Source organism: Ranitomeya variabilis, chromosome 1 (genome assembly GCF_051348905.1).
Source record: "Ranitomeya variabilis isolate aRanVar5 chromosome 1, aRanVar5.hap1, whole genome shotgun sequence".
In the NCBI taxonomy this organism is placed as follows: Eukaryota; Metazoa; Chordata; class Amphibia; order Anura; family Dendrobatidae; genus Ranitomeya; species Ranitomeya variabilis.
The window spans coordinates 165,394,494-165,418,056 of NC_135232.1; the positions used below are offsets into that span (position 1 = coordinate 165,394,494).

At 44.7% G+C, this 23,563-nt stretch overlaps 1 protein-coding gene across 2 annotated transcripts; it reads left to right on the forward strand.

Moving 5' to 3' along the window:
• The first annotated feature begins 329 nt into the window (after positions 1-329).
• On the forward strand, positions 330-21,201 carry DCP2 (decapping mRNA 2). Of its 2 annotated transcripts, none has more exons than XM_077290442.1 (11): positions 330-554; positions 3,908-4,059; positions 6,068-6,195; positions 6,602-6,700; positions 8,948-9,100; positions 11,045-11,157; positions 12,785-12,892; positions 14,513-14,579; positions 15,108-15,227; positions 15,337-15,388; positions 16,195-21,201. In XM_077290442.1, exons 1-11 carry the CDS (start codon positions 502-504, stop codon positions 16,470-16,472), a joined length of 1,323 nt encoding a protein of 440 aa, XP_077146557.1. In that variant the 5' UTR covers positions 330-501; the 3' UTR covers positions 16,473-21,201. The 2 variants fall into 2 exon arrangements, with proteins under 2 accessions (XP_077146557.1, XP_077146563.1); XM_077290448.1 differs by lacking the exon at positions 330-554 and adding an exon at positions 3,323-3,385.
• The last annotated feature ends 2,362 nt before the right edge of the window (positions 21,202-23,563 follow it).

Here is a 23,563-nt window from a genome sequence, read left to right on the forward strand (position 1 = left end):
GCCACTCGGGTACTTTACTCGCCACTCGTGTTCTTTACTCGCCACTCGGGTACTTTACTCGCCACTCGGGTACTTTACTGGCCACTCGTGTTCTTTACTGGCCACTTGTGTACTTCTATTACTGACATCACCCAGTCAAATAACGTACACGAACGGCACACATCGTTATAGCAACACTCCTCGTCCAATCAGCTTACGCCTTGTTGCCTAGGGTAGCAACGGGATTTACTGAATGCTGAGTGCCGATTGGTCCAACGCTTTCCCGTGACGCCTTCCCAGGTGGGCGTGGAGACACATGGCGAGCTCCATCGCTGATTGGTGGAGCCTGTCCCGGTGGCCGTGCAGCTGGCGGCGGAGGTGACGCAGGGCGGTGACGCAGTGAGTGACTGGCGAGGAGCGGAGCTCTGCTTGTTATTGTTTCCTTTCCTCGCTCCGCCCCGCAGCTCCCGCTTATTTCAGGCTCCTGGATCGTTCTGTCTCCGGGATGTGCCTGTGTCCACCATGGAAGGCAAGCGAGTGGAGGTTCCCGATGGCGTCCTGGACGACCTGTGCAGGTGACGGCGGACTTCAGTGCTCCTGTAATACACTTTCCCTGTGGTACTACTAGCCTCAGCACGCACTGTCACCCTGCTGGGACTCGTAGTACACCTTGTGATCTGAGCCATTGATCGCCTCCATCATTGCTGTGCGCCATGTACATCAGCCCCTGACACTTTTATGGCAACGTTTATATTTTTGCTATTGTCAGAAAGTATCCTCCTCTCCCCTCCCCCTCTCCTGTCTCTGCTGGTGCTGCTGCCGGTGGGATCGGACACCCGGGACCCCATACTGGCTGTGGTGCAGGCTGACCTCTGACCTTGCGGGGGAATGTGGGTGACAGGTGGTGGCAGGAGCTGCATAGATCTGACCTCCAGCCTTCTGTACCTGAGACCCCCCCATCTGTCAGTGCTCATCGTCGGGCTCCATCCTATTCATGGTGCCGCTTTATTTTATTAAAGGGAACCTGTCACCCCCCCCCTGAGGCATTTGTAACTAAAAGAGCCGCCTTGTGCTGCCCTGATGCTGCATTCTGACAAGGTGGCTCTCTTGGTTCAGGTCCCTGGCACTGCTGAAATAATCGTTTATCATATTTGTCCCTCATACCTGTGAAATCGCCACGGGGCAGGTCTTTCCCCCCCTTACACAGACTCCTCACAGCCGTCACTCATGGCCTCTGCCTCTTCTTCCTTCATTAGCGTTCCTGGCACCGGCGCTGTTATTTATTTTTTTTTCTGGCATGCGCAGTTGTGCTGCCCTTCTAACTTACACAAAAGAGGGGGAGAAAAAGACACTGCTATAAAGAAATGCACACCATCAATTATATAACCATACAAAACAACACTTTATTGGCATAAACAACAAAAACAATTAAAATCAATACGTCACTGCAGACCGCCAGGACAACCAATGCATATACACCAAATAGTATGCAGCCTGTCAATAAATCTCATTTACAAAGGCAGTTGTAATGGTAACATCCTACCTAGCGGCTCATGGGGAATCTAAATAACCACAGAAACTCCCATATGTATAGTGGGACATTAGTCCAAGTTATAAGGACATAGTATCCGCAGCAAAATGCAACCCACCTAAGTTAAGACAAGCTGGAATATCCAGGGGGTCGAGTGGACCGTGACCCCACGCGTATCGCCTCCCGAATGAGGCTTCGTCAGGGGAAGTATCTAGCCTACCAATATACCAGTGTATATATACGTGCATCGTTAATGCCTTAAGCACCTACCGGTGTATCAAAAAGTCGTCACATGGGAGGCGATACGCGTGGGGTCATGGTCCACTCGACCCCCTGGATATTCCAGCTTGTCTTAACTTAGGTGGGTTGCATTTTGCTGCGGATACTATGTCCTTATAACTTGGACTAATGTCCCACTATACATATGGGAGTTTCTGTGGTTATTTAGATTCCCCATGAGCCGCTAGGTAGGATGTTACCATTACAACTGCCTTTGTAAATGAGATTTATTGACAGGCTGCATACTATTTGGTGTATATGCATTGGTTGTCCTGGCGGTCTGCAGTGACGTATTGATTTTAATTGTTTTTGTTGTTTATGCCAATAAAGTGTTGTTTTGTATGGTTATATAATTGATGGTGTGCATTTCTTTATAGCAGTGTCTTTTTCTCCCCCTCTTTTGTGTAATATTACTGCTATTTGCACCCTCTATATTGTACACAATCCTATGGCTGTGCGCCGTTTTTTTCTGGTGCCCTTCTAACTTACAGCGCAGGCGCCAGGGACGCTAATGAAGGAAGAGGAGGCGGCCCCCGGCGCGCAGAGGCCATGATTGACGGTTGTGAGGCGTCTGGATTAGCCGGGAAAGACCTGCCCAGTGGCGATTTCACGGTATGAGGGACAAATTTGATAAACGATTCTTTCAGCAGTGCCAGGGACCCGAACTAAGAGAGCCACTTTGTCAGAATGCAGCATCAGTGCTGCACAAGGCGGCTCATTTAGTTACAAATGCCTGGGGGGTGACAGGTTCCCTTTGAAGTAAACTTTCCACATCAATCTTGTGCCCCCCTGGAGTCGCGCCATGTGCCTGCTGCTGTAGTACTAAGCGCGGCGCTGACCTTACACCAGTTATACAGCGGCCATTTGTCAGGACGTCATTGCTGATGCAGGAAACAGCTGAGGGGCCGAGACCACTGAGCTCTGCGTCTTCTATTTTTTAATTCTGGGGCTTTTTTTTTTTTATAAAACATTTACTTGCCAGGCAACACCTGTGTACAGAAAGCCGCACACAGCAGATCAATGTCGGCCATTTTTTTATCATTCTTTATTACTATAGCGCCATTTATTCTATGGTGCTTTACATGTGGGGAGGGGTATACATAATATCATGTATGGGGGGTTGTGAGCTCACCCACTGATTCCGGGGTAAGAAAGGTTTGGGTGTGATCATTATCATAGGAGTCTCCGCTCCCCCTCTCTGGAGACAGAATGGAGAAAAGCTGTACCCAGCGCTCCTGCCCAGGGCCAGTCACACACTGCCGTATGTTAGATCTATACAAAACACAGGTGTGCAGACTGCCGTGGTGCTCATCATAAGTGGCCAATTGTTGAGGCAGGATCACACATCATGTGGGATAAATCCGGTATGCAGTGACATGCACCATTGTTCTCTTAAAGAACCACACTAAGGTCGCTCTCTATATTTCCAAATGAACCCGTGAAGAAAAATATCCCCCTCCATTGTATCCCATATTGCAGAGCGTCGCCTTGTGGTTATTTCTCCTTTTTTTTGTTTTTAGTGTATCGCCCTGTGTAATATCACAAGGCTGGTAACAATACATATAGCAGCACTGACAGTCTGAGGCCCCTTTACATGTATGTGGCATCTGTTTTTTTTCACATATGACACATGAACCCATTATAATCTATGGTGATCACACATGTGTTCACATGCTCCATACCACACACAGACATGTCTATTTTTTTTTTTTTCTGGCAGCACGGATGACCAAGGCCAATACAAGGCTGTGGGTATGCACAACACGTAGAGCTCACGGGTGGCATCGGTGTCCTGCACAGTATAGGAGAAGCTTTTAATTTCATTCTTTCTCTATCCATATTGGAAAAGCACTGATCTGACCCACTGATGACACCGGTACTAGGTTGTTCTGGTACCATAGTTTTACGCACTTGTGAAGGTTTCAATACAGACTGCTGCCCCCACTGTAGATGCAGAGTGGTCAGCGGAGAGGTGGTCCCGTGCTTACTGCCCAGATCCTCTATTGATGGAGCACACTGTAATGGCGCGGCCGCTGTTCCTCTGCCTGTGACATGAGGTTTTGTGTCTTTTTCACTCCACTGTGATATAGTAACGAGATGTTTTTTCTCTTTCCGCAGCCGATTTATCTTGCACATTCCCAGCGAAGAAAGAGATAACGCCATCAGAGTTTGCTTCCAGATCGAACTGGCCCACTGGTTTTACCTGGACTTCTGCATGCAGAACTTTCCAGGCCTGCCTCAGTGTGGGATAAGGGACTTTGCTAAAGCCGATATCCTTCTCAGGGTTTGCTGCTGGTTCTCTGCTCCTCATCTGTTACACACATTGCTTACATACAGCACTAATATGCAGTTTGCTGGAATTTTTCGAATTCTTTTTTAGTCTAATTTATTTTTATTTCTGCATGAAGAACCACAGCAAAAATGTTCAGCGTCTTATGTGGTGTCTTCTCCAGTGACGTGGATTTACATTGGTCTAGCATGATATGATAGGCCAGACAAACCAGAAAGTTGGCTTACCTGCAGTTAGGGCTGGCGGAACGCACCAAATAAATATAAAGATAATAATAAGGTGCGTTCGTAGCCCAGGGTCCACCGTGCAGAGATGGAAACTGCTGCTCGGTAATGGCGGACACAAGTGGCGGTATTGCACCGGACACACGTGGGTTAACCGTCACCTGGTGTGTACTTGCAACGAGCTCTGTTACCTCACAGAACCGCAGAACACAGATACTGTACCCTGTCTGCTGTCACCGGGTACTGCAGAAACAGAGCTAGTGTTTGGTCACAAGACTCGGCCCCTAGGACGCGGGGTAAGAGTCTTTCTAGACCCACTACACGCACGGCGTCGCACTTGTGATGCCTGAGCTACAACTAGCTAAAAGAATTAGCGCACAAAGTGTGCGCAGCATCGCGCCGGCTAACGCCACTAACCAACCCTGACTAGGGAATTTAGTGCTCGGAGTGCGCACGGCGTCGCCTGGCGAACACCACAAGTAGACGCTGACCAGCGTGTACTGTGCTGGCAATGCAACTACACGGCGCTATATCTTTGCTCCAAACTCCCGGACTCAGTCACAAAAAGAGGGTAGAGCATGATTAGGAGCAGGCACCAGATACATACATGCTTGCACACACACGATATTGGAATATACTAGCGCACGGCCGAGCGATCCCTTTATAGCCGCAGCCTTCCGGGACCTTGCTAGTGGACCAATCTGAGCAGCTTGAGAACCTGGGTATGTGACCTCCGACCACCAATGAGTGGTCATCTCTCAAGCATGCTCAGAAGGCCAAAAGCAGGACTTAGTCCCAGAATCGTCTGCTCGCCACAGACTAAGCTGGTTGCTATAGCTGGACCTGGAAAGGCAGCAGCAACCAGACGCACAGCATTAGCCTGAGCAGGACGCTGGGACCGATGTCTCTGGTGAGCAGATTCCTCTGCGGCTGAGGAAGAATGGGGGACCGCAGAGGACATGGCTTGAGATTCCCCCTGTGCAGCGGTGAAAGCCTAGCACCTGCCATTACTGGATGATTTATCCAAGATTCACGTTTTGTGGGCTGAGTACAGACTGAAGATTGGATCAGGAGACCCTCAGCTGGTCCGTGCACCTCAGTCCATTCTCGGCCCGTGAATCACGGATGTGTAGATCCGGCCTTATACATAAAATGCTAAGAAGCTCTGAGACTCTTGATAATTTGCAAGTATATTTCCAAAGCCTGAAAATTGTGCTGGACGGCTTCTGCCTTCCATAAAAGAAAACCTTTAGTAAATGTTCATCATTTAGGTTTTACAGCATGAGGGCGTCATTAGATGCCTGGCAGATAATGTAATGGAGGGGAAAGCTCTCCAGTCCGGGGGCCACTCCTAGTGAATGACTCCATTCTGGCTTATACAGGAGGTTACTAAATGGGAGACTCTGACATCCACACGGACAGGAGTTGTGTGTCCAGACAACCCCTTTAGGAGATCTATGTTGTTAGTTTTCCTGTTGGATCTAGTGCTGCTCCCCTGTGATCAGTTGGGTATATGCGGGTGGCTGCTTGCCCGTTATTCAGTCCAGAGGTGATCATTACACACTGCTCCTGCAGATACGAGGTGCCTGGGCCCTACTGATCATCGCTGACTGGCTCTCATTAGAGCACAATATTGGTTATCCCACGTAATGGTTTATTTCCCTGCCCAAATGAATATACACTGAATGTAGAGCTCATGGAAGTTACTCTTCACCAGTGGAATTTTTCAGTCCTGTCCCACACTTTCCTTTACAATCCTTGCACTTTTCCAGCATTGCCCATTCTTACTTCCCAATGGTGAAGATGTACAAAGGGTCTTGGATGAATGGAAGGAATATAAGATGGGAGTACCCACCTATGGTGCCATTATTCTGGATGAGACACTTGAAAATGTGAGTGACTTACACAAAAATGCCAGAGCTAATTAGTAAGACTGTAGATGGAAATGTGTTTTTATTTTTTTGTACATTGGTAGATAATATTTCCCAACTGAGTGGAATAGCGGACTCCACTTCTCCGCAATATACAGCTATCCTATAGGGAGCATGCCGCAAAAAAATACCTATTTATTATAGATATATAATTTTTTTTTTTTTTTTTTAAAGCATGGTAACATGGCCATACAGTGGCACACAGCAGAGACCTCCACCCCGGCTTATAACGCCCACATGTCATGACCTTACCCTGGAATCTCTGCAGTGTGAAGGCAGCTGAATACAACCTGACCCTATAATTTTACCCCATAATATGGATGTGTGCACGTATCCGCCCTCACTTTATCTACTTCTTTCTTTCCAGGTGCTTCTTGTTCAGGGTTATTTAGCAAAGTCTGGATGGGGCTTTCCAAAAGGAAAAGTGAATAAAGAAGAAGCTCCTCACGATTGTGCTGCCAGAGAGGTGAGGCGCTGCTTATTGTCGTAGACTTTATTCTCATGATTTCTCGATCTAGGTATAAAGTCGGACAGTCCAGTTTAGGTGATGGTTTCCCACATGGGCTCGGTTAGCTATGGGGTATATTTTGCAATGAAATGCGGGAAAAAAATGTTTATTTTTAATGTGGTTTTTGTTAAACATTTCTGCATTCTATATGCTACCATATCAGTATATTCCTTAAGGTAGCTTCACACGAAGCGACGCTGCAGCGATACAGACAAACGATGCCGATCGCTGCAGCGTTGCTGTTTGGTCTCTGGAGAGCTGTCACACAGACAGCTCTCCAGCGACCAACGATGCCGAGGTCCCCAGGTAACCAGGGTAAACATCGGGTTGCTAAGCGCAGGGCCGCGCTTAGTAACCCGATGTTTACCCTGGTTACCAGTGTAAAATGTTAAAAAACAAACACTACATACTCACCTTCGCGTCCCCCGGCGTCCGCTTCCCTGCACTGACTGAGCGCCGGCCCTAACAGCAGAGCGGTGACGTCACCGCTGTGCTGTACTTTCACTTTACGGCCGGCACTCAGTCAGTGCAGGAAGCGGACGGCGAGGGACGCGAAGGTGAGTATGTACTGTTTTTTTTTTTTTACACTGGTAACCAGGGTAAACATCGGGTTACTAAGCGCGGCCCTGCGCTTAGTAACCCGATATTTACCCTGGTTACCATTGTAAAACATCGCTGGCATCGTTGCTTTTGCTGTCAAACACAACGATACACGCCGATCTGACGACCAAATAAAGTTCTGAACTTTAACCAACGACATCACAGCAGGATCCTGATCGCTGCTGCCTGTCAAACTCAACAATATCGCTAGCCAGGACGCTGCAACGTCACGGATCGCTAGCGATATCGTTTAGTGTGAAGGTACCTTTAGATTACACCATCAGTATTGATCTGCTATCAACGGTGTGTGGCGTTAGTGTCCTTCTCACCATCTATCTTCAGTGGGGCACCGCATGCCTGTCTCCTGGTGTCCTGCTTGCTGGGTGCGATGTTCTCCTGAAGATTGTTAATGGTCGCACCTTGGTCCAACCCAAACTGCACTTAGATGAGTGCCGGAGCACCGAAACTGTCCAGATCTCGTGATCCAACCAGCCTCACAGCAGCCGTTGCAAGTGTGTGCTTCTTACCAAGGAGTCCGGCAACAAGTAGTAAACTATAAGATTTAGAAATATTTTCGTTCTTGAGAACAGAGCTGGCTTTTGAGGAGAGGTAAATTGCCATGGTGCTTGTTTTTACAAGCACTTTGTGATTTTACTTGTTTAGCATGATGAGATCTCCTTTTAGGGTACTGTCACACTATACGATTTACCAACGATCACGACCTGCGATACGACCTGGCCGTGATCGTTGGTAAGTCGTTGTGTGGTCGCTGGGGAGCTGTCACACAGTCAGCTCTCCAGCGACCAACGATGCCGAGGTCCCCGGGTAACCAGGGTAAACATCGGGTTACTAAGCGCAGGGCCGCGCTTAGTAACCCGATGTTTACCGTGGTTACAAGCGTAAAAGTAAAAAAAAAAAAACAGTACATACTCACATTCCGGTGTCTGTCCCCCGGCGTTCTGCTTCTCTGCACTGTGTCTGCGCCAGCCGGAAAGCACAGCGGTGACGTCACCGCGTCACCGCTGTGCTCGCTTTCCGGCTGGCCGGCGCTCACAATGCAGAGAAGCAGAACGCCGGGGGACAGACACCGGAATGTAAGTATGTACTGTTTTTTTTTTTTTTTACTTTTACGCTTGTAACCACGGTAAACATCGGGTTACTAAGCGCGGCCCTGCGCTTAGTAACCCGATGTTTACCCTGGTTACAAGCGAACGCATCGCTGGATCGCTGTCACACACAACGATCCAGCGATGACAGCGGGAGATCCAGCGACGAAAGAAAGTTCCAAACGATCTGCTACGACGTACGATTCTCAGCGGGGTCCCTGATCGCTGCTGCGTGTCAGACACAGCGATATCGTATGGATATCGCTGGAACGTCACGGATCGTACCGTCGTAGCGACAAAAGTGCCACTGTGTGACAGTACCCTAAAGGATCCTTAACAATTGTTGTGTATCCAGCACTAAACTGAAGAGATCCGCAAACATCGATGTAGGGAGGTGTTGGTAAATGTAATGTGTAGTGATAACATCAGCCTGTATTATAAGGTGTTACTTCCAATGTCTCCTTCTTTTCCTCACATGCTGATCTGATTCTTCTTTCAGGTACTTGAAGAGACAGGCTTTGATATCAAAGATCGAATCTGCAGTAATGATTATATTGAGCTGAGGATCAATGATCAGTTAGCACGTCTGTATATCATTCCTGCGGTCTCAAAGGACACAAAATTTAATCCAAAAACAAGAAGAGAAATCCGAGTAAGTGTACTCTGCTCTGAAGGTGTACTTACCTTATATACTCGAGTATAAGCCGAGAATTTCAGCCCATATTTTTTTTTTTTTTTTTTAGGCTGAAATTGCCCCTCTCGGCTTATACTCGAGTCATTCCCAGGGGTCGGCAGGGGAGGGGGAGCGGCAGCTGTCTAATAATACTCACCTGCTCCTGGTGCGGTCCCTGGACGTCCCTGGTTCTCCGGATGCCGGCAGCTTCTTCCTGTATTGAGCGGTCACATGGTACTGCTCATTACAGTAATGAATATGGACCCGGCTCCACTCCCATAGGGGTGGAGCCGCATATTCATTACTGTAATGAGCGGTACCATGTAACCGCTCAATACAGGAAGAAGCTGCCGGCGCCAGAGAACCAGGGACTGCACCGCGCCAGGAGCAGGTGAGTATGTGTATAACGCAGTGCGCGATGTTCACCTGTTCCACCGACGGCTGCGTCCTCTGCAGTGACGCTCAGGTCAGAAGGCACGGTGACGTGATTAGTGCGCTCCGCCCTCTGCCTGAACGTCAGTGCAGAGGATGGGGAAGACACAGCGGCGCCAGCGGTGGAACGCGGACCGGTGAATATAGCAAGTGTCGGGGGCCTGAGAGGTGAGTATGTCATTATTATTTTTTTTTATTTTTTTAAATCGCAGCAACAGCATATGGGGCAAATGTCTGTATGGAGTATCTTATGGGGCCATGTGCAGCGTTACATGGGGCAAATATCTGTATGGGGCATCTTATGGGGCCATGTGCAGCATTATATGGGGCAAATATCTGTATGGGGCCATGTACAGCATTATATGGGGCAAATATCTGTATGGAGCATCTTATAGGGCCATGTGCAGCATGATATGGGTCAAATATCTCTATGGAGCATCTTATGGGGCCATAATCAGCATCTGTGCAGCATTATATGGGGCAAATGTCTGTATGGAGCATCTTATGGGACCATAATCCGCATCTGTGCAGCATTATATGGGGCAAATGTCTGTATGGAGCATCTTATGGGGCCATAATCAGCATCTGTGCAGCATTATATGGGGCAAATGTCTGTATGGAGCATCTTATGGGACCATAATCAGCATTTGTGCAGCATTATATGGGGCATATTTTAATATGGGGCCTATCATAAACTGTATGGAGCATTATATGGGGCTCCTGATTCAATATGGATATTCAAAAACACAACCTACTGATGTCTCAATTAATTTTACTTTTATTGGTATCTATTTTTATTTTTGAAATTTACCAGTAGCTGCTGCATTATCCACCCTAGGCTTATACTCGAGCCATCCAGTTTTTTTGTGGCAAAATTAGGGGGGTCGGCTTATACTCGGGTCGGCTTATACTCGAGTATATACGGTACTTTACTATTGAGGCCCCTTACATATGTTGATGATTTTTTTTCTCATATGAAAAAAAAAAATGTTCTTCAGCGTTTGATCCATGTGTCAGTTTTTATCATCAGTGAATTTTGTTGATGGACAAAAGAAAATTAATTACAAAGCCTCTTCTGTGTATTACCGTATTAATCACCGACCGCACACAGACTGTACACTGATGCTATCCGGGATTTTGCACAGAGCCATAGACTTGTATGGTTAATTTTGATTTGTCGCATGGATTAAATATGGACATATCTGTGTTTTTTGTTTGTTTTTTTGTGTGTGTGAATCCCTCACTGGGGAAAAAACATGGACATATGAAGTCCCATAGACTATGCTTGGCTCATGTTCTAGTAGTTAGAAACTCCCAACACGGATGTCTGACTGAGGCCTAACTTGAGATTCCTCGTTAACCTCCATTTCAGATTAGGCAGCTGAAGTCTGAATTCTTCATCTTTATTTCTTTTTTTATGATGAATGAAATTAATTCATGAAACTGTGATTGCAGAATACGGCATTGAACCTTACTGTTTTTTTGTCTTAGAACATTGAGTGGTTTCCAATTGAAAAGCTGCCATGCCATAAAAATGATATGACGCCCAAGTCGAAGCTAGGGCTGGCTCCGAACAAGTTTTTCATGGTTATACCATTCATAAGGTAAGCAAAATGAGAAACCTGCCAGCAATAAAGAGCATTTTTGGCTTGTCAGACACGGTGCTTGAAGGCAGCGCAGTGTGCACCCCTGGGGTCCTGTACCCTGGTCTCAGTGGAGAGGTGGCTGTGCGGTTTCTGCTACATAACTATATTCTACACCACTGGACGCAGTGTCGGGTGTTTGGATGGGTGGGCTGCCGTGTTGCTACGGAGGTACCGGGGGGTTATGGCTAGTACTGCACTTTACTATAATTACCACAGTACATTAAAACCTATAATTTGGTCTAGTTACTGATCGGGTGTGACTCTCCAAAAATTACTTGCAATTCCTATACAAGAAGTGTACACCACTCCATACTTACTGTGCAAAACACAGACAGTAATGAGATAGACATACACCGACAATAATGGTATGTGTATACGAGTAGCACACGGCACTCAAGGTTCCTTGGTGGTGCACAAGTAAGGTTTCCAACCCGTCAGTAAATAATAAAGCACTTGGCACTCAAAGATTAATTTGCAAGATGAACGTAAAAGTTTTGTTTATTTGTGCGACCAGTTCAAAAGATTTTAAACGTTTTCGGTCACAAGACCTTCATCAGAAACATCTCTTATGAAACTGGAAGCAAGACAGCGCGATGCATAGGCCCAAAAGACCTGCGCACAAATATAACCTGGCGCGGCTTTTGGCAACACCGGCTCCCCAGCACCTCGGCATCCCGGATCTGGACACACTAGCGCCAGCTCCCTCCAGCGAGTTTTTGCTGTTTCCGTGCGCCCTACCTCTGATACACCCTCCAGGACCCCCGAGGTGTTTTTGCCAGGTTATATTTGTGCGCAGGTCTTTTGGGCCTATGCATCGCGCTGTCTTGCTTCCAGTTTCATAAGAGATGTTTCTGATGAAGGTCTAGTGACCGAAAACGTTTAAAATCTTTTGAACTGGTCGCACAAATAAACAAAACTTTTACGTTCATCTTGCAAATGAATCTTTGAGTGCCAAGTGCTTTATTATTTATTTAAATAATGGTATGTGCACACACTGAAATATGGTCACCACTGTTTAGGATGTGCTCCAGATATAATATGCGGATTACTTTGCATGTTTTGAGGTTCCTAAGACCTTTCACATATTCCGTAAACTCGAGTGACGAGCATTTGCACTCTTCACTAATGAATATCGCAGTGTCAAATGATTTTCCATGTTGTGATGCAAGTATCTGCAAAAATTCAGACCTAATGGATTTTTGTGTAGGTCATATGCGACCACTTACCTCTATTGTAAATTGCTTTGAGACCAAATAGTCATTTCGTTGTGTCGTTTTTTAATATAGTCAAAACTACACTCTGGAATAGTCCCAACAGTTATCAAAGTTGCCATGAAAGCCTTGGTCTTTCAGATTGCTCTAATCGCATGGTTACGGTGACCGCTTGCCCCCATGTTTGGACTAGCACAAGGGTTGTCATATTGGTTTTGGCTGTGCTTATCCTCCAATCCTCTGCTCTCTATGAGAAGAGCAGCCGCTTTTCCCTCTGATACCAATTATAGTAAACCCCAATTAATTTGACTTTTTCAATAAAAAAACCTTACGCTGATTCCTTCATGTTTCATATTCTCTCGGCTTCTCCGTAGACCATTGCGGGATTGGCTTCAGAGGAGACTGGGCGACTCGTCAGATAGTGATAATGGATTGCTCTCCGCCGGAAGTACACCATTAAAGCCACACACAGAAAAATGCAGGTAAGGTGCGATTCCTGTCCTGGAATGGTTAATGTGTCCTTGCTGGGTGGAAGGTGTGTGTGCATCAGTGATCCAGGTTAACGTCTGGTGTACTTGTATGCTTTCTGGAATGATGGGTAATTACTGGCCCTGTATGTATCGTAGCCGTACAGAAACCACAAGCCTGTGTCTGCAGAGCAGATGAAGGTGACTCCTTAAAGCTCTGGTTCCTAATGGATGACAGGATGGGTACAAGCTCTACAGTGATTCCTCTTCCGGACTACTCACCAAAATGTCATCAAAAATGGTCCTTTAGGGCCAACTGTATGCAAAGAATGGGATGGAACTGAAAATCTGTCAGGGGAAATAATGGTCTGAATAAAGCAATGATCCTCTAACCCCTTAACACAAAATGTAAGTCATTGGGGAGGGAGGTGATACCCATATGCAGAGATGACTCCGGAGCTGAGCTCTCTCCACGGGTGGTAAATGTTGGCGAACCGCAGTGGCTGGAGTTCAGCTCTAGTGCTGCTGTTAACCATTTAAATGCCACTGTCATTCTTTGACAGCAGAATTTAAAAGGAATTTGTCACTTAAATCAACCCTCCTAATCTGTTTATATGGGCATGCAGGTCATAGGAAGCTGAATAAAATAATATCGGAGATGCAATGTCTTGTTCCAGAGAAATCCATGGTTTCCTTATATGCACATGAGCTGTTAAGATCTCTGGATTGGACACAGATCTCCCCTAGAATCCGCCTCCAGAGCTTATTCTAAATGAAAGGGGCGTTTCCATTGTGAGCCATGTAATGACTGACAGTCTGCTCTCAATGCAGAGCTGTGTGTGATTATAACTATGCCGTGTAACCACCTTCACTATAGTTCTCAGAACTAGTACATGTTTACTTTGTTACCATGGAGAATAATGACCTGACGGACAGTTGCAATCTGCTCTAAATTGTCAGTGAACATAAGAGGAGCTATTTTCCTGTGTCCTCATGTAACCCATGTACTAATGGAGTAAGTAGTGAAGGTAACTTGTATGTGTATAAAATATTCAAAACCTAAGATTCAAGCAACGTGAGCAAATATCCTGCAGTAAATATATAGCAATAGTGCATGAAAATACCATAGGATGCTTTAGTTGACATAATATTGATCAAAAACAGTAAGAGCCATCCCACCGGATCAAGGTGACCCTATTCGCGATGATCCTAACCTCTATTATTAAAACCTTGCTACATGTCAAATGAAGTAAAATGTGAATAAGGGCCAAGCAGGACCGAGACCCCCGACCAATGGCCACCCAGCCATAGGGAGCTGTATAAACGGGTATTTGCTCATTTTGTTTCTATCTTCGGTTTTGTCTGTTTAGTGGCCAGTGTGAACATGCGCCTACACATTGCACGGATACCAACTTCTATTCCAGTTCATCTTTAGGTTTTTGTTTCTATAGCACATACAGTGTGTGTGTGTGTGTGTGTGTGTGTGTGTGTGTGTGTGTGTGTGTGTGTGTGTGTGTGTGTGTGTGTGTGTGTGTGTGTGTGTGTGTGTGTGTGTGTGTGTGTGTGTGCGCGCGCGTGCGTGCTCGTTCACAGTTCATCTCTTCAATGTCACTTCTAACATTCATTCCCTTGTAGGCCCAGAATGCGCTGTATGCCTCAGTTTTCTGAACTTTCTCCAGGAGAATATTGGACAAAGCCTAAGGTACAACAATAGTCACTTCCATAATCTTCCATTGTCCGTTATAGTAGTGAACTTGTGTTATGTAGATAATGATGCACTACTCTATTTATAAGAAAAGATGCTCAAGATCCAGACATATCAAGATTGGGGGTCACTTTTAATTATAATGGTCCCTATATGATTATTGATCTCACGGTTTCCTGCAGTTATGGTTAATCTGGAGAAATTTTGCAGCAAGTTGTCAGTTCTCTGCAGCGCCATCTTAGGGCAAATGATGCATTACACGGATCTCATTGAAATGAATCCACTGTGTATAGACGCGGGGGTCTCATGACATGAGGGTTCGGAGCGGTCTCTTCTGTCAGTGACGGATACTCTATCAGGGTATATGAAATTGTCTCTTGTAAACTAGTCAGCCCCTATAGAAAAAAACAGGAGGTTGCTGATATCTTCATGTTCATGGGCATGTGTGATCAATGTATTGGGCATATGTTAAAGTCTGCTTCTTTTTTTTTTTCCCTTTTTCTTTTGGGGGATGGGGGGGTTTAGAATCAAAATCTTAAGACCAACGGTAAGAAGCAACATCAGGATTCTCAGAACCAAAAGAAAAAAGCAAATGGCGTCCACAATCCACAAGCCAAGCAACAGCCGCAGCAAAATAATATTCTGGTAGGTGCGCGACCTATGAGGCGATCTTGTAACCATCTTGACCTGTATCTTTAGGGCACATTTCACAGTATAGAGGCAGTGACCATGCTGTTGTTTTTTGTCTTTGTAGAAATCTGAGCGAAAACTAAATCCTAGAAGTCTGAATGACACTTTTGATGGGGGTTTGTATCTTACTTATGATTTTAATATTTATATATTTTTTTCCCTCCTTTTTAGAAATTGCTTAAAGGAAATCTGTGATCAGGATTTCACATCACAAACTGTTTATATGCGCCTGTAGCGCTTTCAAAGACATCCAGGAATAATTTACATGGCCAGTCCGTTCCTCTGCTACTGAGAAATCAATGTTTCTATTGACATGCAAATTAGGCTTAAGAAATATTTGCATATCTGAAGTCTCTGTCACTCCGGCTCAGTGCAGCCTCCTCCTGCTTGACTGACTGCTCTATTGTCCATGACGTGGCACAGCATAGAGGCTGGAAATCAAGCAGGAAGATGGCATCACTGGGCAAGGAGTAGAGCTGGAGTGACAGAGGCTACAAATGTACAAATAGTTCTTCAGCCTCATTTGCATATCTATTGAAAAGCTGATTTGTCAGTAAAGGAGGAACGGACTGGCCATGTAAAGCTAGTGCTGGACTAGTCTTTGAAAGAGCTGCAGGTGCATATATAAATACTTTGAGGGGGTTAAATCCTGCTGACAAATTCCCTTAAAAAAATGATTATGAACATTGAATGTTATAGTTCCTTTTACAAAGTGTTCTAGTTCTACATGGCAGTCCTGAGTGGAGCTGGCAGGTTTAGATCAGAGTCCCTGTAAGTGCAGTAAAACTGTGACACCGATTTCCTTCCCTCCCTCCAGTTACCTTTTCAGACCCCCTGTGCCGGTGACCCCAGGACTGTAGGGAAGCACCTTACGATCGCTGCCCTGCATTAGTGATAGTTATTAGGATACATTTTCTTCCAGACTCTGTGTATGGTGGTGTCATCCCCGCTGAAGGGCCGCAGTATGACCACGCTGAAGGGCCGCAGTATGACCACGCTGAAGGGCCGCAGTATGACCACGCTGAAGGGCCGCAGTATGACCACGCTGAAGGGCCGCAGTATGACCACGCTGAAGGGCCGCAGTATGACCACGCTGGAGCTGAAGCTTGCAATGGTGCCCTGGAGTATCCCTTCTCTTCTAAAGCCTTCCTGGGATTCCGATTTGACAAGGACGCCATCATGAAATCCTTGGATTTCTGAGCCACCAGCAGCTGCACGAGGTTCTGGAGCGCTGCAGCCTCACCGCCTAGAGCGTGTTTTAATCAAGCCTTACCTTCCTCAGGTTTTTACAAGGATGTGCAGGGATTTACTGGGGGTGAGGAGAAGGTCTGTCCTATGGACAGGACTTGATTCTGTTCGTTCTCTGTAATTGTGAGTATCTGGCTGTGGGAGGATCTTTCCGTCTTGCACTGTTTTTTTGCAATATCGTCTTTCTTTTTACTACATCCGAGAACCTTTCAGTGTTGAACACTCCTGTCCTACATATTCGGCGGGCGTTGCCTAGATGTGGTTTGTCTTCACATACTGTCCACGGTCGTCTCCTCCCTGAGATACATGTGACACTTGGTTTACTAGATGGCTTCTTGGTGTAGCTCGAATGTAACCTGAATGCATTGTCAATGGTGACTTCAGCCTCGCTGCACACCACTTGGAGGGTGTGGGGGTCTCCAGTTTTGTTGCCTTGCATTATATGCACTGCACATTACACAACATTAACCTCTTCAAGTCTGAAGTGGGATCACAATTATCAGGGTGGAAAGGTCTGCATTGGTGCTTTTCTTTTTTTTTTTTTCTGTCTGTCCCTATAAATGCAACATATCTCCTGTAGTATGTCTATGGTGACTGTGCAGATCCACGCCTATGGCTGGGGAGGACACAATGGATATTATTTTTCGCTTTGATCGTTATTTGGAAGCTTCACATTAATGTGAAAAGATACAAGCTTTCCCCGGGCTTCTATCTTATGCCCTTTTTTTTTTTTTTTTTTTTTTGCCACTGCTCGTTCATTTATAAATTGGCCTGAGATGTGAAGAACATTAAGCAATGTATTTACTAGGGGATCATGTGCCTGTGTTTGGCATTAAGCAGCTGTAATGTAGCCCCCCCCATTACTTTGGTGGTCCTTTAACCTGAATGTGAGCCAGTGCTCTTCCCCACCACCGCTCATGTTGTGTTTTGTGTGGTTTTTTTTTTGTTTTGTTATTTTTTAATTCACACATTGTTTTCCTCATCATTATTTGTCCAATATAAATGCCACATCTTATGTATCCAGATCTGCAACAAGGGTGGCAGGACCACTTTTTATTGTCGGATCAGGACATTATTTTACTGTACGTCATTGTCTCTTATAATGGACATATCCAGAAGTTCTGCACTGATACACCATGTGCTGCCTGTAAGGAAAGTACTAGAAGAGTGTCATGCCCTTGAGGTCTCCTGGGCCGGCAGCGCTTAGTTGCTGACCTGGGCCGGCAGCGCTTAGTTGCTGACCTGGGCCGGCAGCGCTTAGTTGCTGACCTGGGCCGGCAGCGCTTAGTTGCTGACCTGGGCCGGCAGCGCTTAGTTGCTGACCTGGGCCGGCAGCGCTTAGTTGCTGACCTGGGCCGGCAGCGCTTAGTTGCTGACCTGGGCCGGAAGCGCTTAGTTGCTGACCTGGGCCTGATCGAGTTCTGCCCTCTGCTCAAAGAACAAATGTAAGGATTTTAAATACATGGCTGCTTTCTTCCAAAAACAGTGCCCCGTGTGTCTACCAGATGTATTGCTGTTTAGCGACATTTATGGCAGTATCATGCACAACTTGAAGACAGGGGTGGCGCTGTTTTGGGGAAAAAAAGCGGTCATGGTTTGTTTTTGTTTTTTGTTGGACAACCAATTTAACCACGTTTCTGTACCACAGTCATTTTAGGCTTGATCACGATACAAAGGTAGACCTTGGTTTTTCCCTTATTTTCTGGTCTACATATGGCTCCTACCGTGTGTGATATATGCAAAAGCGAGTTGTGGTAGGTGCATGGCTTCAATGAACATGTCCATCTACCTAGCTAGTTTTGCAATCTGTTGACTGGCCTATTATGCCAAAATCTAGCCTGATGCTAAAAAAGTAATACTTGAAATCTTAATATGCAAAAGGACCATGTAAGAACTAGGTACGATCCTGGTGGGGTGGCGGGAGAGTCCTAGGACACATGACTTCCCAGATGTCACCCGCTGAACAGAAAGATCATTATTATTATTAAGACTTGGAGCATCTTTTTTTTTTTTTTTAAACATTTTATAATGAATATGACAAGTTCCCTCTTCTTTACCCATTGTATGACTTCTCACTGCTGTGAAATCTGGTTCTAAATTATTATTTTTTTAAAATGTATACTTTTTAATCATGAAGTAAATTCCTCTTGTAATATTACCCTAATTTCTGCTGTGTAAATCAAGTTTTCATTCGGTTTGATGGGACTATGTGTATATGGAGTCGGCACAAATCCTCCTACTACATAGACATATTGGATTGTGACGACTAGTAACCTCGCTTACTGTACTTTTGCCAATTATTGTTGGCTTGGAAGCTATTGTTTCTACTACAATGTCGGATTAGTGGCACCAGATGGTGCTGCATTTACAAGGCACAAAGACACCTATGCTTCTAGATCTAAGATTAAAAAATAGTTTAACTGTGTAGATGGTTTTGATATTCTTTTTATTTTAACCCCATTTGTGTAATCAGCTCCTATACAGATGTATGTGTTTCCATGGTTACAGAGTACAAACCTACCCTTGTGTGTCTCTTCCAGTATGGTCTGTAGATAAGTGGAGGAACTAATGACTGCAGAATCGGACTAATCATTGTGCGCTCCATTTATCAAAACTGTCCAAAAGAAAGAAAAACAATCTAAACTCAGCTATATATTTTACCAGAGCACTGAAAGCTGATTGGTTGCTGTGCGCAACAAGGCCAGTTTTGCGGAATAACCTTTGGTGTTTGGCTGTAACCATGGTGACACATAGGTCTGCATAGAGTCTGTAGCCAGAAAATTGTTTGATATTTTAATTGAGTCTTTGCAGTTATTTAGGTTTTTATTTATGTGCACGCAGCCATTACAGAGAAGCCGTCACCTCTATCAATTTGGAGTAGAATTTTCTCTACTTTCACTTATGTTCTGAACATGAATAAGCCGAGGCTGCTGGTGTTGTTCTGCGCGGGGAGAATGGACTGATGTTTCTGCCTCTGTGAGCACAATGTAAGATGACATATCTTCAGGTTTAGGACTCTCCATTAATGTGTGTGAATAATAGCAGCAGCGATTTACTGTTCTCAGAATGAAAACCTCTATGGTTTATGCATCCAAGGAACGGTAACATTTAGGGTCACATGAAGTTCCTAATGACCGGAGGTGCTTCTCCGGACGGCTGGAGGGCTTGAAAGTTGCCTTCAGTTTCATTCACCCTAAAGATGTTGGGTCCGGCTATGGGTCTGCGCACACCTCTTATAGACACTGGCACACCTGCAGAAGACCCTTTAGGAAAACGCCGGTGGTGTTTTTCTGAAGCGTCTTCTTTGGCATGTTCTCAGACTTTTTTGTGTTGACTTTGCTGTCGGATCTTTCTTTTTTTTTTTTTTTTTTTTTTAGATTTCATTTAATTACTTTATTTCATATATAAAATAGTGGAGGCCACCGGAAGAGTGGGGCGGTCACCACTTAAAAGAAGGAACATGTGCACACGGAAACATCTTGCCAGAAATATTAAAAACTATGAACATATGCACAGCAAGTTCCACTTTTAATGTTTTAAGAAAAGTTACATATCACTCCGGTACCTTGGTGTGTGTGTGTGTGTGTGTGTGTGTGTGTGTGTGTGTATAGTGTAGGCCCGGTGAGTACATAGTGCCCTAAGGCTGCGTTCCCACCATGAGCTTTTCATGTTGCAGATTGTCTGCACATACAGTATGTAAATGTTACTTGTGTTTCTTCATTGTGTATTCTTACATGTGCTTTTGTCTTTTGTCGGTGTGTCCTGTTTTAACCCCTTGGTGACCGGGCCAAATTTTTTAAATCTGTCCAGTGTTGCTTTATGAGGTAATAACTCTGGAATGCTTCAACGTATCCCAGCTAGCCTGAGAATGTGTTTTTTATTTTTTTTTTTTTTTTTTTAATTTTTTTTTGGTGACACAGTTTTTGATAATGGCAAATTTAGGTCAATATATTTTGTGTTTTATTTATAAAAAAAATCAGAAATTTGACAAATAGCAATTTTCAAACTTTGAATGATTATTCCTTTAATCCAGACAGTCATACCATAGAAAAATATGAATAAATAACATTTCCCTCATCTCTGCTTTACATCCTCACCCTTTGTAAAATGTTATTTTATTTTGTTAGCCTTTTAGGAGGTTTAAAAATGTAGCAGTAACTTTTCATTTTTTTTTTTCAAGGAAATTTACAAAATTTATATTTTTTGAAGGACCTATTCAGGTTTGAAGTAACTTTGGGGGACCTATATATTGGAAAGCCTCCAAAAGTGATACCATTTCAAAATTAAAAAAAAAAACCCTCGACCTAAACTGCTGCCAGGTAGTTCATTAATCCTTCAGTGACATGTTAGGAATGAAAAAGTGTATTTTTACTACCTAACTGTTGATAATTTCTTAACAGGTCAATATATCCGGTAGACTCTGAAAGCTGAGTCACACATAACGATATCGTTGCAACGTCACGCTTTTGGTCACGTAGCAACGATCCCGCTAACGATCTCGTTATGTGTGACAGCGACCAACGATCAGGCCCCTGCTGGGAGATCGTTGGTCGTTGGGGAATGATCAGGACCATTTTTTTGGTCGCTGATCACCCGCAGTCATCGCTGGATCGGCGTGTGTGACGCCGATCCAGCGATGTGTTCACTTGTAACCAGGGTAAATATCGGGTTACTAAGCGCAGGGCCGCGCTTAGTAAGCCGATATTTACCCTGGTTACCATTGTAAAAATGGGGACGTGACAGACATCAGAATGTGAGTATGTACTGTTTTTGTTTTTTTTTAACTTTTACTTTTACAATGGTAACCAGGGTAAATATTGGGTTACTAAGCGCGGCCCTGCACTTAGTAACCCGATGTTTACCCTGGTTACCCGGGTGCTGCAGGGGGACTTCGGCATCGTTGAAGACAGTTTCAACGATGCCGAAGTCGTTCCCCTGATCGTTGGTCGCTGGAGAGAGCTGTCTGTGTGACAGCTCCCCAGCGACCACACAACGACTTACCAACGATCACGGCCAGGTCGTATCGCTGGTAAGTCGTTTAGTGTAACGGTACCTTTAGGCTGTTATTTGGCTGTGAATTGCCATGACAAACATCAGGACCACCCAATCATGATCTCAGGGTGCCGATGGAGTTAAAGAGGAAGCCCCCACACTCTGTTAACCATTTATATGATGTAGTCATTGACAGCACCATCTAATGGGTTAAACAGATATATACGGTGCCAACACTGACCATGACTGATACATAATATATATAAGTGGATTACTTGGGTTTTTGATGCATTTCCGCAGTGGAAATGCACTAAAGATTAATGTGCGCCTTCTACTTTTGGATTTTACACCTCTAATGCAATTCTATGTGAAAAAGTGTGCACATAAAGCTCAGCGTAAGCGCAAGAGAAATTGACATGTTGCTGATGTGGTACACACACCACAGGTCAGTTTACGCTGAGTGAAAAAGAAGCCCAGTGGGCCTAAGGTTTTCATTAATCCCATCCACTTTGCCGGCGCTGTAACATGCTAAGTTTGACACACTGTAAATATTCAGTGTCAAAAACTTATGGTGGGAACACAGACTAATACAAGTTTTGCTTGGTGCTTTCCCATTTTCCAGATGGTGAACCCAACAATGCAGGCAGCTTCTGGAAACCACGGTTGAATGATCTGCCTTTGGGAAAAGGTGGCAGCTGTAGATTGTAGTGGCAACAGCAGGTTTTATGCCACAGTTAGTGACACAAAATCTACACTGAACTAAGGCTGCCGTCACACGTTCAGTATTTGGTCAGTATTTTACCTCAGTATTTATAAGTCAAAACCAGGAGTGGGTGATAAATGCAGAAGTGGTGCATATGTTTCTATTATACTTTTCCTCTGATTGTTCCTCAAATACTGAGGTAAAATACTGACCAAATACTGCTAGTGTGACCGTGGGCCTAAAGGTTTGCTCCCTGTGCAGTATTCCTGCGTTGCTCAGTGGCTGCACCATCCCGGTGTTCTGTAGAATTCTAACCATGTAATGTGATCTGTGCTGTTGACGCTCTGTTCCGGCAGCGCTAAGCTTCTGGAGTGTTTCTCTTGACTATAGTTATGCTGTGAAGTCCCCTCTAAACATTTCTATGTGAACACTTCCATGAGAACGCTGCTCCGCACTGACATTAGTAAGGCAGCACAAGTGTGGAAACCAGTTGAATTTTTTTCTTTTTCCCCTTCGGGATCTATGGTTGCTTTATTAAAATCACTTTTCTTTGTCTTGTGATATTCAATGATGTTTTGCATCAAATGCTGCATGTAATTCATGAATTGAGGGGAAAAAAGTTTTCCATAATCAGTTTGTGTGACTCTTTAGCACCAAAAGTCACAATTCCTGTAAACAGTCACACATTTGTCTAATTACGCTCCAAATTTAAAACTGTAATACAAATCTGACTCCAAGCAGGGAATGGAGGCAGAGCCTGCAACAAATGCAACATTTATTAAGTCACATTTCATGAATTGGTAAAAAACAAAATCTGGACAAGTTTAAGTGGCGTCCAAGATAGAGAGAAGAAGGTGCAAATACTAAAGTAACTAAAAAAGAACAAATCACTCCAGAAAACTGGAGAAACCACAACGATGAATCTGGGCCAATGTGCTAAAAAAAGGCCCTCTGACCGGCACTTGCAATATTGGTGTAACTCGAGTCTTTAAAGGGATGTTGCACGTACACTATGTTCCAAATTATTATGCTAATTACATTTTTCTCAGATTTTCCTAAATGGTCGGTGCAAATGACAGTCAGTCTAATAAAAGTCATCACCCGTTATAGTATACATCGAATTTTATTGAAGAAACCTCCCAATGATAACAGTATAATCTCCAAAATGAATAAAAACTTAAAATGCACTGTTCCAAATTATTATGCACAGTAGAATTTCTAAACATTTGATATGTTTTAAAGAACTGAAAATGCTCAGGTGTGGAATTTGCAGCATTAGGTCACATTCACTGAACAAAAAAGCTATTTAACGCCAAAAGATCCCAACAGGCCAAGTTACATGTTAACA